Raw genomic sequence first — 16,895 nt, 5'->3', positions numbered from 1 at the left:
GTTTCAGAGTTGTAGAGACTGCGGGTCTGTCCCAGCAGAACTGTGTAGACCGTCGGGGGCTGGCATACTAAAAGGGTCACTCCTAAGGGACTGGTTACAGGTTGGGGGATAGACCAGCTCACACGGCTCCGTGACATAAGTATAGACTACTGAGGTAGTCACCACAAAGCTGTAATTAAGTTAGAGCTAGGAATGCTTTAAATATCTGTTGCTCAGTTTGGAAATATTGAGACAATAAACAATGTTGGCAATTTAAAAAACTGATTGAAAAATAATGCTCTGACACCAAGCTTTAATCCATCCAAATTAGAACTTCTCAACCATTCACTCAGCTTGCGCGTGATGTGCCAACAGCGTAATTTACAGTGAATGTAAATGGTTTTGACTGTATGAACAGATCAAAGCTCAAAATTCACTTCATATCGTCAATTTCACTTGAATTTTTACAGCAAGATACTATGTGCAAGATTCAAGAACGACAAAATAAAAATAAACCCATGCATGACAGAATGGTTAATGCCAAGATGACAGAAAATGTTTCATTATACAATTAATATGTTCACAACATAAAGACACAAGGAACACTTTGAACTATTGAACATGCACTACACAAAATGCCAGCATTTGTTTTTTATAGTTTTTGTAATCTCACCTGCTAAGACCCTTATCTTCATAAAACCACTGAGTTCCTGAGTAAATATTGTGCCACAGATTTAAATCTTCAGGGGGATTTGATGCAAGTGGTTGCCGGATTTTACGTCTCAGGAGCTCATATCTAACACAAAAGACAAGCAGAACACCGGGATTATCTCAACTAATGTTATTACACAAAAATCGGGGGGAAGGGGGATTGTTTGTTGTTTTTTTCAAAGCTACACATTATTTTGTTTTACAGCTGTAAAGTTTCTCAGATAAACTTTTTAATATTTCCAGGTTTAAAAAATTCAATTACTTAATATACTTTGAAAATGGATAATGAAGTGTTTCATACTGCTTTCATTTGAAAGAAAGAATCAGAGTTTTTAATGGTCTGACCATTTTATTGAGTCAAATGCCTTCTCTGCATCTAGCTAGGGCTTGTTGCAGAGTTTGCAGTTTGTGAGAAGACATTTAAGATTCATTTTAGGTTACCCAAGCCTGGTCTTTTCTGACTGAATGAGGTACAGTATATCACACATTTCAAAAGCACCCATCACTATAGTATCTCAGAGTTTAACCTGAGTAATTAAGTAATAAAACTTAATTAAGTTGTAATTTCACCAAAATGTTCTGATGACTTCATACCCAAAGAACAACTTTTGCATCAAGGATTATCAAAGTTTGGGAATCCAAAGACAAAATATAACAATTTTATTAAATAAAGTCCTGGCAAATTCTGTTCAATATAATTCAAAGACAAATCATAAGAAATATCAACATCTTTTTGAACATTGGATGGTGATACAGTGTAAATCACACTCCCTGGCAGCTGCTGCTGCTGCAGATTTCTTTCTCCATCATGCCGTACAGAGCAGCTGCTTTAGTGGTGTTTCTGGCTGAGAGCAGCATGGCACACCATGAAGGAAATGAAGTTTGCAGCTGTAGCTCATGTTGAATTACTTCAGTCATCAATGGTAAAATGGTCATGTTGTTGACTTCAGAGAAATGTACATTGCTTTTCAAAGGTTTCAAATATCTTGATGCAATAGGATTCAGCATTAAGAAAAACAGGAAGGAAGCTGTGGATGATGCTGCGGTGTAATAATACATGCCTGTAAAAGTGTGGTAGTGTAATGTAAAATATCGAATGCCTCAATGCATGGACAAGTTTGTTTGATGCCCTATACCACATGAATGAAGGATGTCAATTTCATTTATTTTATAAATGGCAAAGCACAGATTCAAGTCAGTATCCAACCCTGCATATACTCCCGTCCGGCTCCCAGGACAAGATCATACTGAAGGGCGTTCTTCCCCATCTTCCAAGGAACAGTCCTGCCTGCCTTCCTCTGATCAACCCACTGCTGTTTTGCCCCTGCCCTGAAGCTCCCAGGAATCTTGCTGCTTCTTTTCTCCTCCACTCATCCACAATCTATTTATCATATACACCACCAGGAATCAAACACAAAATAAAGTAATCTTCAATTTTGAAGAACATTTCATCTCACCAAATTATAAATAGCCCCATCTTCCCCTGTGTTGGACTAACTTGCATAGGGTACTGAGGGGCTCCCTGAGTTTTGTGACAAAGTCCCTCTTCTACCTTGGTGGGTCCTGCGCTTCTTGGCGGATTTGCTCACCTCAGTGATCTTCCCCTCTGGTGGAACCCACAGTCTGGATCAACAACTCCTCCAGCAGCACACCCTCTCAGTCTCAGCTCCTTGTGCCTCTTGCTCCCAGCTCCTCACACACACTTCTCTCCTCTGGCTCCTTCCCCCTAGACTGGAGTGAGCTCCCCTTTTTATACCAGGTGCCTTGATTAGCCTGTCCTGATTGGCTGCAGGTGCTCCAATCAATATAGCTCTCTCCGGTGCCTTCTAGAAAGTTCTTAATTGGCCCCAGGTGCCTTGATTAGCCTGGAGCAACTGCCATTTTGGTTCCCATGGTACTAGGGATTTGCTTAGCCTGGAGCTAACATACCTGCTCCTCAGTACTTTCCTGTAGCCATCCGGCCTTGCTCCATCACAGTTTATACTCTCAGAGTTTTCTCCTAATTCTTCCACAAGTGGTGGTCTGTTCCCATAAACCACCACCAAAAACTGGCAGCTGTTTCAGCCCACAAAACCTATGACTCCCCTGAGATCTGCATGGATCCCAAGAGGCACAGGCAGTTCAGAGCTATATGTGTTAGAGCTGGGTTTGCATTGTATCCTGCCCTCCTGCTGTTTCATTCTAGCCTCTTGAATGACAGTGCTCTGACAGGTACAATGCCTTCCCCTCTTTACTATGGTGTTTCAGTCAGATTTCCACAGTGCAGAGGTAGAACCTGTACAAATTAATGCTGACTCAAAATGGTTTGCCCCACTGGTTGAGTGCAGGAGAGTATAGGAAAATTCTGCTGGCCCTGCAGCCACACCATGGAGCCTGAATCTCAGCGAGGGGCTTCCACAGGGTCTGAAAAAAATGGGAGAGCATGCCACGAAGCTGGCAATTCTCTGGGATGGATCTAGGTAAGCTGAGGATAGCCTCTGGTCCTAGTTGTGAATTAAATTCTGAAGTATACTTACCCCATGGATCAACGGAGGCATGGAATTCCATTTCCTGGGTGTGCACATTTCCAGAAGTCCTGCAATGTGTCACCCACCCTTAAGTTACATATTGCTGTACCTTACCTCAAGCGTGGTCCATTGGGCCTAGAGGGCAGTTGCCAGGAAACAGCAATAAATGATTCACTTATTGGAGTCACAGACAAGGGGCTAACGCCCTGAGGAATTGTTGGCTGGGTAGTCACATGCGTAGGTAAACTCTCTGTGCAGCCTCCCAAGAAACCGTTGCCTCCAGAACAAGCTAGTATAGTGACTGAGTAATTTGTGAAAGGTATCAGGTTTGTCACCACATGGTTTTGCATTGATGAAATGTTGCTGGTGATGGTAATTCGAGGGTCAGGCATGCGGATCTCATAGCTAAGAATTTCTCCATTCAGTATGAGAGGAGGTTTCCAAGAGACCTGAGAAAATAAAGGTGTTCTTAGAATGCAACCTACTAGCAATAACATAATTAAAATGGGCGCACCTGTGACAATAAGATGCTCTTTAGAGAGAAAAGAAAGTCCAGTGGCTGGACCACAAATCTGGGACTCAAGAGACTTGGGTTCAGTTCCCAGTTTGGCTGCAGACTTCACATGCGACTGTAGGCCAGCCACTTAGGACAGATTTTCAAAGGCATGAACAGCAGATAGGCACCTAATGTCCATTAAATTTCAAAGGGACAGTAGGTGTTTATATGCCATTTTTGCTTTTAAAAATCGACTCTTTAATCACTCTGTAGCTTAAATCAGCTCCCATCTGTCAAATGGGGATAATACTTCCCTACCTCATAGGATTTCTGTGGATAGGGAAGACTTCAAGATGCTCAGATACTACTGTAATGTGATCTTAATTCCTATGTGTGTGCGTGTATACACGCACACACACACACACACTCACTTTTGTATTGTAATGTACTGGGTGGTATACATGTACCATATTCTGCTATTATATGTTATTATCCGTAAAAGCTCATCGTTTTACCTATCATGGCATGCTAAGAAAACATCCACCCATACCATTAACATGTTTTTATTTTTCAGTAATAAGTTACAATAATATGTATTGTTACCATATGTATATGTAGCTTTGCATATTACAGCTATCGCTTTACGTATAAATTGGTCTTTCCAAGACAACAAATTTAAACAAAACAAAATCAAAACCCTATTTTTCTTGCAGTCTTACTCAACTTTCAGTGTGAATAATTTTTATGTTTGCCTGATTAATTAGTACCTTGATATAGGCTTGTCTGTATCCACTCTGCAGGTCTGATCCAATTCCCGTTGCACTAGCTGACTCCAATGGGAGCTAGATCGTGCTGTGAGTTCACAGACATGTGTCAACCAGATAGAGATAATACATACAATGGGCCCTAGGTCCAGATTAAATCCTCTTTGTGCCACTGCAACAGTACAAAGTGGACTTAAAGCTGCCCTCAAGAGGAAACTGCAGATTCCTGTTAGGATTCTCCCAGTGGTGTGAAGTTGGCCTGGCTGGCTCAGCACTATCATCTCTTTCTACACGGGGACCCTCAAGGTGTAAATTAGACTAGCTCTGTGACTGTTCTAGCTTGTGCCAGAAGCCAATTCAACCCAGTGCAGCCCCAGAATAGGGGGAGGCAGAAAAGTGGCTTAGTGCCTCCGTTGCCTTTCCTTCACCCATGCTTGGCAAAGCTAAGGCCTGAGCCTTACAAAATATGAATGGAGAACAGCCAGCTCAAGCTGTGTGTGTTACAAAATAAACAAACACAATAATGTTGTTTTATAATATAGTCATACGAAAATATTTTAGTGGAGGTGCTGATCAATTGAGCAACCTGCTCCCTAATTCTCTCAAGTCTCAAAACTGAGTCCCTCTAAAATGGTGACTCCACATACTAACACATGCCCCGAGTACAAAGGAGCTGGATTCATAGCGTGTTTTTGAAAGGATCCTGAATACCACCAGGGAGTAACTAATGTTAGATCTTAAGAACAGGAGGAATGCTTGAGCCTTGATACTTGCAAGGATCTTGGCAGCAGAATTTTGAAGAAAGCTGAAGATCTTTGATAACAAAATCTGGAATATTATTAAACACAGAATTGTAAACAGGGCAGTCTTGATTTATGAGAACACAAACAAGCTTACCCATGTCAACAAAGAAAAGGTTTTACTCTGGCTAGGTTTCAAGTGTGCTATTCAGATTTCTGTCATTCCTTACATATGATTAAGGAAATGAAGACAACATCACAAGGAAAACAATGCTAGCAGGTAGCAGAAGGTAGAAGAAGATTTTGCATCTTTCCTAGTTCATCTACTAGAAAGATATATTACTATCACCCTCCTTTATGCAAAAGACCAAAAATCTCTTTTTGGAGGAGCTGATGTACTTTCTCCCTGTGTTTAAAAAGTATAGGAGCATGGGTAATATAAAGCTTGCAGGTTTCATTTTAAAATGTAGATAGAAAACAGCCAGGCTAGTGTATTTTGTGTTGCAATTTCCCAGATCCAGGAAGGAACATTTCTTCCCACTACATTGTGAATGATCAATACAGCACAGTGTACCTGATGCATTGTGAATGTGTGAGGTGGGGAGGAGGGGGGCACTTTCCACAGGAAACTCATATTTGTCACTGAAGGAGGCAGCATACCAGACTCAGTGGTGCACTGGTCTGACCCATTTTGGAAAATCATGTTTCCACAGCCATAATTATATTTTGTAACTAATATAGGGCCCAGTCCTGAAGTTTGGATTTCACTTTGAGTTCTGCCTAAATAAGGACTAAGACCGTAGTTCAAGTGTTTTATTTTCAATCATTAGCACAGGTAAACCTTAACTGTCTTAAGTGAGCTCTCAAAGGACTGACTAGTCTGGGCTGTTTAATGGAAGAGGACTTCTAACAGAAGTACTGTATGCGGTATGTTTGGGGACACTTTGAGGATTACCCTCTAAGTTGCCTCAAAAATGTTCAACTTGTACCGATTTTGCTTTGTTTCCTGAGGTGATTTATGAGTCAGTCACCGAGTCATGGACAGTCTGGCCTATCAGTTAAAGCTGAATCCAGATGAGGCGGGTCCTGGAGCAAAGTCAAAGGTTGTAGCTGGGAGACAGAGACCAGAGCTAAGCTGTAGGGTTACCAAAGTCGCAGCCAGAAGGCCTAGTAGAGGATCAGCGCTGGGAGTCAGAAACCAAAGCCTAAGCTGAAGGGTTCACTGCAGTTGCAGTCAAAAGATGGAGCTGAGGGTCTGAGCTGGGGAGTCGGAAGTCAGGAAGGAGCTGGGGGTTGGAGCAGGAACAGGCTGGTGTGGGAGCTGCAGGCACTGACCAGCCACTGGTCTGCTGCTGGTGTTGAGCCTGACTATCAGCCTGCTAACTCCTTCAGCCAATCAGATGGTGCAATCAATCCAATAGCTTCTATCAGGGCCAGCTGTGCTCAGTGGGTTACCAGGAGACTGGCTCTGGTACAGGCAAGGCTCCTGCTAGTGTGTCACTGCTGAACTTTGGATACTTAAGTTCTTTAGCAGCACACAAGAAAACATGTACAGTGCTATGTAACACCATCTAGGATGGGAGGTTATCAGCACATGCAGTACCACTGCTGCTCCTCTGACTCTTCAACATCTGACTCTCACATTGACAATGTGCTATATATTGAAATTTGAAAGGACTCTCGGATATTATTCTGTATTATGTGTTGTGCACTGACGCTGTGCTGGGGGCTGTACAATACATGAATGAGATTCTGCCCCTGCCTAAATTATAGTAGGTATTTTATCTTGTAATGCAAATTGCATAGAGAATGAAACATTGCAAACCAGGCACAATGATGTTAGTAGCAGCATGAAAAACAAAGTAGAGTCCAGGTTTCACTTGGCATGGTTCCCTCTGAACTTTGTGGACTCAGTGTTTTATTTATTGCTAGGGTAGTCGGTCTATCTAAAATCAAGATGGAATAGCAAAGGGTGATTTAAACTTGAGATGATGCTTATATGTTTCGGGGAGCTGACCTGTGTTGAACTTCAGATGTCACCTGGAAAGAAGGATGGAACAGGATATACAATCCAATGCCACTTCAGGCAAACTTTTCTGTCATAAAAAGTGGTAGCCTATACACTTCAATGACAAGTCAAGGACAAGGTTAAGTGACTGACTGGCCTATGCAATGTAAATAAAGATGGCAGAGCCAGCCTGGTTTAAATTCATTGTGACACAACTGGACCTTCGCTCCTCTTTATCCTGAATTAGCCAGATTTGAGGTCAGAACTGGGCAGCGCATGAAACCAGAAGGGCTCACGAGACAGTCTCTGTTGGAAACAGTAGCAGTTTGTTCATTGATCTGAAGCTCAACATTGAGGCCATGAAAGAAGGTGTAGATGAGGTAGCCAGAACAAGGTAACTACTGGGAGAGATTAACTGATTCAATGTAATGACACTGGAAGCTGTCATTTAAAGATCAAAGCACCTTATTTTCTCCACCACAAAATTTAAAGAGACTGAAATTAGCCACTTTCTCCCCATTAAACATAACCTCAGAAAGCTTTTCTTTTTGACAGCAGTCTGAACATGTCAATTTAATTCTGAAAAGACTTTCAAAAGAAGTACTCAACCACATTTTTTGTTTTACACTAGTCTCACTCTCATTGATGAGCATGACCATAACAGATACACTATAGAGAGCTTTACACTGTAAGCCCCAAAGTAAATTAGAAAGGTAAGTTATTATCCTTATTTTATAGATGAATCAACCAAATCAAAAAGAGATTGAGCGTTTTACCCAATATCACATAGTAAGACATAGGCAAATAGAACCCAGCTCACCCAACTTCTGCTCCTGTGTTCTAGTCACTGGATTATGTTACCTCCCCAAAACAAATATCACTGTAGATTGTTGCCTGACTTATAAGAAAACTAAGCTGGGATTGTGTCAGGAGTTGGAATAGATCCTGATTCCTGGTAGAGGCCAAGAGTGAGCATACAGGACATTCAGTAACCTGCATCTCTCTCTGGTAATTAGCAAGAGTTGCAAAGACAGAACAACACTCTGAAGTTCTTATTTGTTTGAAATTATTCTATTGCTTGGGTTCAGTGATCCAGCTCTACTATTCCACTTCCAATAATATGATTAAAGGAGAGAAATGGATTGCTGTGATGGACAAGATGTATTTAGTTCAGAAGGGCTAATCAGCCAGTCCATAAACCTACTCCAATAAAATCCATTATATTTCTATATGTGCAGAGATACAGCCGTACTTCTTTTAAAAAAAACCCAAACCATTTAATTGTCACATTTTTATGTATTTCCTGCAATTCTCATGCACGCGCAATTCCCATCCACGTCAATCAGAGTTACAAATACAAGAGGGCAGCAGGATCAAGCCTGCAACCATCAGTTGCTAGTAGAATTGGTTTGAGAAGCACTTGCACTGAATACTGGGTAAATGGAAATAACATTTCTGTATGAGTCTATGTAACTATTGCAGAACCTGAAACTTTTTTCATTGATATTGTTCAATGCACAGGGATATGCTGATGAGGTTCTGATTAGTTTTCTCCAAGTCACTCCACTGCATGGCATGCCCCAAATCAGCAAGCTGTGCAGGAAATCACAACCCTGAAATGCAGAAAAATCTCAGGTGTGCAGGTTAAGGCTGCTCCTAGGGGTGTTTCAGTAGCTCAACTTGCTCAAGCAGCACTTATATGGCAAATAAACCAAGGTCTCACTGACCTTAGCAACATTACAAGGCAATCTTCACACAAGGATTGATTGCTCTTTAACAGTTTCCCCAAAGCACAGGGCACACCTGTGTAAAACTGGAAAAGAGCCATAGGTTTTTTGTTTTTTTCCGAAGATGAAGTCTGTAGGTCTTCTGGTTGCATCTCCTTTTAACCCAGTAATACACAAGGGTAGATACCAGGTGATTAGTACTCTCCTTAGCCCAGTGGTGCTCTGTAGAGACCTTTGCAGCAGTCTGCAGGATGAAGCAATTTGAGAATGAAGCAGTGGTAGACAGGCCTTAAGAGGGATGGGAGGTGAGGCCATGAGAGGTTTTATCTAGCACAAAGGGATCTGAGAAGTAAAACACTGGAGAATCACTGCAGTGGAATATATTGGTGCTATATAACTTTAATATTTTGAAATAACTGCATTATTCTGATCTTACTCCTGTGAGAATCTGGCCCGTCTCCTCTGCCTAGCAAGGATGAACACCATGCCCCAAAGCATTCACACCCTTTCTTTAGAGCACAGTTTTATTCTTCAAAACACAAAACTCACAAAGTAGCACTAACAAAGTTATCCCAAAGCAGGTTGCAGGGACCCAGAAGACCCCTAAGGTCTCTTTTCCATTGCTCCATGGCTAGCCACAGGAGCCAACTTTCTTCCTGTAATCCCTTTCAATGGACCTCTCTTAGCCCTTTACAGCAGTGACTCCAGCAAGGGACGGTGGGGATCTCAGAGCCAGGCATCAGGCTGAGCGGGCACGTAATGTCCCATAATGCAACTGTAACTCCATGATATGCAGATATGGAAAATATCTTTTCTTTCACTTATCTTCGCCAGCTGTAACTGGACCAACTCTATAATTGGTCTAACTGTACTTCTGAATAGCAACCATTTGATTTGAGATCCTCATTTCCAGGTCTTTTACTAATAGCCTGTTTGCAGAATAACGGTAGGTTAAGAGTCCTGACCACTAAATTTCCTGCTTCACATGTCCAAGCGAAGAGTGGAGTTGGGGTAACAATTATGATGATAGTTTCTCTTTTTGTTTAATTGTATGCATGCAATTAAAGTAGTCAGCCTTGAGAAAGTGACCACTTAAAAAACATGTTACACTATGTAGTAAAAAAGGATCATCCTGCTGCAAGGAAAAGATGGAGATTGCTTCCTCGATGGCACGCCCAGTGCGCTCACTATTCAGTCTCAACTGGAGGGCACCAGCCTTCTTAGTTGCAGCTCCTTCCAGTGTGCGGAAAAGGGTGGCAATGGGGCTGAGACAGAGGAGACAGAACTCTGAGGAAAATAATGAACAAGGACTATAAGATGAATTAAGAAAGATTACACCCTTCCTTCCTTCAGAACAGCTACAGGGAAATACTTGGGGTAAGCTCTGCAAGGGGGCAAAATGAACCACTGTCAGATGCTAGAGGGCCATCACGATCAAAGGAGGAAATGTATTTTTAGCAGTTACTATACACAGAATACAGAAAAAAAGATGATAGATGACATCAGAATAGTTTATTGTTCTCCTCATTCTGCATTTGGCATCTGAGATCTAATTTGAATGTAAGGAAATGTATATTGTGGATTTTATCTTGAAGGGCCATCCTGATGACAAAATATTTCAAGGCCATATCGTCAACTGTGCTGTAAGACAAGAATTTCACCCTATCTCAGCCCAGAAAAATGTAGCATTATTCCTACTCTTTGACATTATTGCCCAAGCAAAGTACAGGATCCAGGCCACCTTTTAGATTGAGCCAGAAAGCTCTCCAAGATTGCGGCTACAGCAGTGGAAAATGGTTGCAACTTCTCTGTCAGCAGACCTGCAAGTGGCATTGGTACAGGAGGGAGTACATTCAGGGTACCCAGGCATCTACTTATCCAGTACATTGTCACAGAGGCTGCTACTTGCAGGTCACCTATGAATCTTCTGGTGGGGATTAAAGCTGTCCTCCCCAGTTGTAAACCCCAAGTTAGGGCAGCAGTAGAAACAGCACCTGCCTACTGCAAGTTAGATGGGTGAAGTCTAGTGCAAGAAAGCATCATTTAACAAAAATGGTGAATCTAGTTCAGTGTGTCTAGTCTCTTAATTCTTTATCTACACTGAGTACTCACTTAAACAATTATTCACTATATAAACTAGCCTCTTCTCAAATTGATCAACCTAAATACACTCTCCAATGTCATACCAGCGTGAAGTGTGAGAATGAGGCATGCAGCACTTGCAACCATCACAAGAAAATAACCAATTTCTTTTCTACTTCTGTAAATCAGGGTATAGCAAATCTTGTGTAACAGGAATAATGTTCACGGCATTGGAATACACTAAATAAACGACTTTTGCAGTTGCTGCATATCTCCTCATCACTTTGGCATTTAATCAGCCACAAAAGCAGTTTATTGCTCAGTCTACTCTGCTGCTATGAACATTATCAATTCAGCAAATATTAAAGAATATCATGCAGGTGTCACAGAAATGGGTGGTTTAAAAATTATCAGCAACGTTACACTTTTTTCTGCAGAAATGAAAGCAAGCTGAATGGTATTGGGAGACACCAGGCCATTCTGATTAAAATTACTATAAAAAGGACCACATACAGCTACAGTGACCAGATAGCAAATGTGAAAAATCGGGACAGGGAGTAGGGGGTAATAGGAGCCTATATAAGAAAAAGACCCAAAAATAGGGACTGTCCCTATAAAATCAGGACATCTGGTCACCCTACATACAGCATCAGAAGCATTTATACCGAGACAGCGGACGCTATGCTGACATTTTTTCTCCTTGTAGAGTGAAGGCTTATGTCGAAGAAAATAAGCTGTATACTCCAGTGAGTACTCTTGCTACAGCGCTTTGAATTCTTCACATCACAAAATCATTTATATTGATTTTATGACTAAATAAAGGAATGGAAATATGTTTCTCTTCATAATAAATTCTCTTTTTTTCCCAGTTTAAGTAAATATTTGCGCTCATGGTTTAGGGATTGGTTGCACTGACAAGTGAAAGCCTCTATTGATTCACATCCCTGGCTTGGTGAAAGAGCCTCTCAATATAACCTTTCCCACAGCGCCCTTCCACAATCCCTTCAGCTCTATCCTGGAAGGACAGCTCTCTCTAGGGCAAGAGGTAATTAAAGTCTCAGGCTGGTTCACTCCTGAAGAGATTGCTTATTTTCCACTCTTCACGTAAGAGTTGCCACTGTAGATATTTAATATGACAAGAGTCTTGTGCAGCACAAGCATGTTTTGAGCACTAAGCAGGTGCTGTATTCATGAAGGTTTTGTGACTCAGTTTACAGAGCCACCTCACTGAGACTAACAGGAATTTAAACAATTTAAAAATCTGAGCCAGATTTATCCTACCTCTTTTCAGAATAAATTTCAATCTTTGAGGGACAAGCCCTGAAGCAGCCTCCATGCCTGTGCACCTGGCAGTGAAAGTGGTGTGAGGATATGTAAGGGGTCAACTTCATGCCAAAGTGCAGGTGCAGAAAGGGGAAGCTAGAGGATCAGCTACTCCTATGTTTTTTCTCCTTCTTCTCCCTCCACATAGAAATGATGTTGCCTCAGTGCTACAGTAATGGCCATGGAGCGGCTTCAGAACCTCACCACTCTTACATGAAAGTTCTATAGAATTTAACAGGCAGAGCTGCTTCTGGCGTGCTGGCTCCACTGGGGTGGGAAAGGGCAGAACTACATCTCTGCCTCCTCCTCCCCACCCACATTCAGGCAATTTGCTTGTGCTGTTTCCTGTCCCTGACTTCAAAACATTATCTCAAATGTAGCAGGTCTAACTATGAAAAATAATTAATAAAAGGTAAAATTTCATTGAAAAAGATTAAACTTCTTTGTGTATATCTTTTCAAATACACCCATGTGTGTGAAATATCTCTCTTACTCCATCAGAGTAATGTGACTATTTCACTGTACTAGTACTGAGCAAAGAGCAAGAAGTCCTAGGGGATATCAGACAGCAATCCCATGGTAACGTTGGATGTCTGACTTTGACAACTGTAGGCTTATAAACTGTATAGATTCAGTCCACCTCTAACCAATTACAGAAATGTGTTAAAATGCTAAATGCTAGCAGAAATGAGTAGCTATTAAATGTAGTCTTTTATTTCAGTTGGTGCAGGATTTGGCCTTAAATTAGACAGCTGGCTAGTAATGAATCTACTGTTCTTTATGTAAGCAACATTAGCTGTGTCCAATCTCTCTTGAATTATTTACTGTGGTATGCTTTTCAAGTATCTAATTATACAATTTTGCTTCATTTCTTTTGGCGATACTGTGATAAACCCTTTCTGTCCTTAAGAGTTTTGACTGTACTCTTAGAGGACAGAAGTAAGGTAATGTTTCAGCTAAGAAATATACCCAGTATGAATTAGCAGATTTTGAATTACTCTGTCCTGTTGTATGTGGAAAACTTTTGTTGTTTTATCTTAACTATTCCACTTCAACAGAATTTAATACAAAAGACAACCAGGTTCAGAGGAATTCACCACAGTACTAGTACAGTGAAATAGTCACATTACTCTGATGGAGTAAGAGAGATATTTCACACACATGGGTGTATTTGAAAAGATATACACAAAGAAGTTTAATCTTTTTCAATGAAATTTTACCTTTTATTAATTATTTTTCATAGTTAGACCTGCTACATTTGAGATAATGTTTTAAAGTCAGGGACAGGAAACAGCACAACTGGGATCTAATAGTAAACAAACCCCACCCCAGCACTTCTCACTGAAATGGACGATTCAATAGACCCACAAGGAGAAAAAAAAAAGCCTGAGACTGTTATAGCAGCAACTGGCACAAAATATGTCCAGCTCATACAGAAGGCTGTAGAACATAGACCTTAAAAGGCTGAGAAAGTTAATGAGAGACTAGGGAAACAAGAAGGTAAAAATACCCAACTGAACTGTCTGATCAGACAGCAAAATCTGATAAAGTATTCTTATACTGAAACTGAATTATTACGGAATGAAATGCAGGATTGTGCTATCAAACTTGGTCTCAAAAGAGAGAATTGATCTAACTGGGGTCTTCCAGTTATCTGACTTCTCTGTCTAACCAGTTCATCTTTAGGTTAAAACTACATGACATTTCAACATTCACAATAAATAATAAGAAGGCCAAAAACAAAACAAAAAAAACAACAACAAAAACCTGTTTTTTAGGAATGGTGGATCCCTGATATTTTGGATTTGAAACAGAGGAAGATCTAATTACTAACGAATGTGTATCCTAGGGTACGTCCAGACTACCCGCCGAATCGGCAGGTAGCGATTGATCCCCGAACACGCTCCCGTCAACTCCGGAACTCCACCGGAGCGAGTGGTGGTAGCGGAGTCGATGGGGGAGCCGCGGATGTTGATCCCGAGCGGTGAGGATGGGAGGTAAGTCGGGATAAGATACTTCGACTTCAGCTACGGTATTCCCGTAGCTGAAGTTGCGTATCTTACCTCGACACTGCCCCCCAGTGTGGACCAGGCCTTAGATCCCAAGGAAAAATCAAGTACAGGATCAAGAATAATTTGATAAGTTTTTTTAAAATTAGGATTGAGTATATTAAGACCTAATGGAAAAGAAATTCCATATGTAAAAGGAGTAAAACTTTATGACCTTGGATACAGCATTGAAGGCAAGCAGTGACTTATTTTACTGTTATAAAAACTAAAGTCAGTGTGACTGCTCATTAGGCAAGTGTTTAAATAACTTGCTGAACTAGGACCATTGCCTGTACTGTAGATTTTATTCCATGTTACTGTTCCTGTTCCTGGCAAATCCATGAAAGGATGGTTTGTTATGAATTGTGTTGGTCATTAAGATGTGCCTAAAAAAAGTACATAGTTGTCTCTGAAGTCACCTGAAGGTATGTAGCTCAAATTCCCAACAGACAGTCTGGCAATACGTTATAATTACTAGCGGTGAATCGTTATTAATTCTTATGATAACCACTGTATTCAGATGCTGAACTTATTTGATATTAATGTGAATGGTAACATGTAATTCCATAGACATTCAAATAAAATTTAGAGAGCTCATGTTTCATTGTTTAAAAGAGGGTAACTTATATCAAAGTTTCATATTGTGGATGAAGAATGAAAAAATTAGCACTTTAATTCATATCCTCAAACTCCACTTTATTTTTACCTTTTGAAACAAAATACATTTTAAACAAAAATAATAATTCTAACAGATGAACTTCAGTCTTATGCAAATGTCCTTTGTTTTGTGCTCTAGTGAGCAAGCTACTGTACCAATACTTTTGGCATTAGTACAAGACTGAATCCATGGAAGCATGTGTGTATTTACACAAAGAGGCTTCTAAGCTACAAAAATCCCTCTTGTTTGGTTACACTAATTTCCCTTGAATGAAGTTTGTATGCAAGCCAAAACAATGGTAGTTATCCTGTCCTCTAGAGCTCATTCCCAACTGAACAATGTGAATAATTGAAAACTTCCTAGCTAGTCCTGTAAGGCTACTCTTTCCTAAGTCAGAGGACTCATGCTGTTATTTTTACTTCCTTAGCCTTTTACTTCCTTTTCCTTAGAAAAAGGACCTTTGATAATTTGTTATAAAAAGTTTAAATATTTATAACTTGTAACTTTATTAGTATTTTAATGAAGTCTTCAGAGTTTTGTGGGTTTTTTGTAATTCATTTTCTGATCTATTTTAGTCTGACTAGGGGATGAAAACTAAATATCCCATTGTGATATTCCAAATATTTCAGGTGTATGAGAAAAATGAAAGTGTCAACATAATATGGGGATGCAGACTTTGAAGAAAACTGAAGCCAAATCAAAGACAGTTTTAACCCAAAGGCCAGATGCTAATATTTATCTACCCCCAGCAGCAATAAAATTTGTTAATTCAGCCAGTAGCTGTCTCTGTCAAATACACATTCTTACAGGAAAAAATATGTAAAAATTGTGAGACAAAACGAATTAAACCTACCTTAACCAAATCTGGTCCCAACACCTCCACCTCAGGTGGCTGAACACCAGCAGGTCTCGATGGTCTGGTGGTAACTTCTGACCAAGCGCTGCTGTTAGTGCCTCCATTAAGGGTGCTCACCAGTATTCTGTACTCAAACGTCTTCCAAGGGCTAAGAGCAGCACTCTGGTCAACATAGCTCCTGGCATGATGACGAGGTAGAGTCATGAGAGTGGACACTTGTTCTGTTCCTTTAGCCCTTCTTTCTACTGTAAAGTTTTCCACCAAGCCATTTGGGTGAACAGGGGGTTGCCATGATATAAGCACAGATGTTGGAGTGTCTGAGTACAGCTCTGGAGCAGGGATATCTTCAGGTGCATCTGGGAGAGTCTGTATAGCTGCGGCCTTGGGTGAAAGGGAGCATCCTTTAGAGGTGCAGCCTTCTACTTGAAACTGATAGACAGTATAAGGACGCAAATGATGTATGGTGCAATTAGACTGGGTTCCTGGCACTGTAGCATGCAGTTGGCCATTTTGGTAAATGTTGTAATGAATGATGTTGCCATTTGGCTTTGATGGATGCTGCCAGATGATCACTATTTCCCTAGATTTAACATTCAAAAGTAGTGGTGGGTCTATAGGACCAGGTTCTGTAATTTAAAAAAAAAGGGGGAGATAAACACAATTTTGGGTCTGTTTTTTTTTTAAATGAAAGGAAGACCTAGCAATTATTAACTACTTAAGGGAAACTACAAGGCTCAAAGGACAAAAGAGGTTCAGATTAATTGAATATTCTATTCCCCTTAAGAATGTAGGCCCAACTATTTAAAGGACTCTGCTAAATGTATATGGATCCCATTTCAATGACAGGTTGCTTATTAAAAACAACAAAAACGATCTCTCAATGATATTATATTGAATACTGTTATCCTAGAGAGAAAATGTAAGGCTATGTAACAGTTTAGAACCACAGTTCTAGCTTTTGCTGATATTTTTCTAGAGCACTAGCTACTAATTACA

General features: G+C 40.5%; 1 protein-coding gene across 1 annotated transcript in view; it reads right to left on the bottom strand.

Moving 5' to 3' along the window:
* The window catches only part of USH2A (usherin), a 624,012-nt gene that overhangs the window by 166,178 nt on the left and 440,939 nt on the right, over positions 1–16,895 (bottom strand). Inside the window, exons 42-44 of the mRNA XM_045011456.1 lie at positions 15,897–16,525; positions 3,312–3,646; positions 653–775 (exon numbers count right to left, since the gene is read on the bottom strand). Of these exons, the coding sequence (XP_044867391.1) occupies positions 653–775; positions 3,312–3,646; positions 15,897–16,525 (1,087 nt within the window). The remainder of the gene's footprint in view (positions 1–652; positions 776–3,311; positions 3,647–15,896; positions 16,526–16,895) is intronic.

The sequence above is a fragment of the Mauremys mutica genome, chromosome 3 (genome assembly GCF_020497125.1).
Source record: "Mauremys mutica isolate MM-2020 ecotype Southern chromosome 3, ASM2049712v1, whole genome shotgun sequence".
Classification (NCBI taxonomy): Eukaryota; Metazoa; Chordata; order Testudines; family Geoemydidae; genus Mauremys; species Mauremys mutica.
Note: the sequence above shows the minus strand (reverse complement) of the source record. Positions and strands in the feature narration are given on the sequence as shown.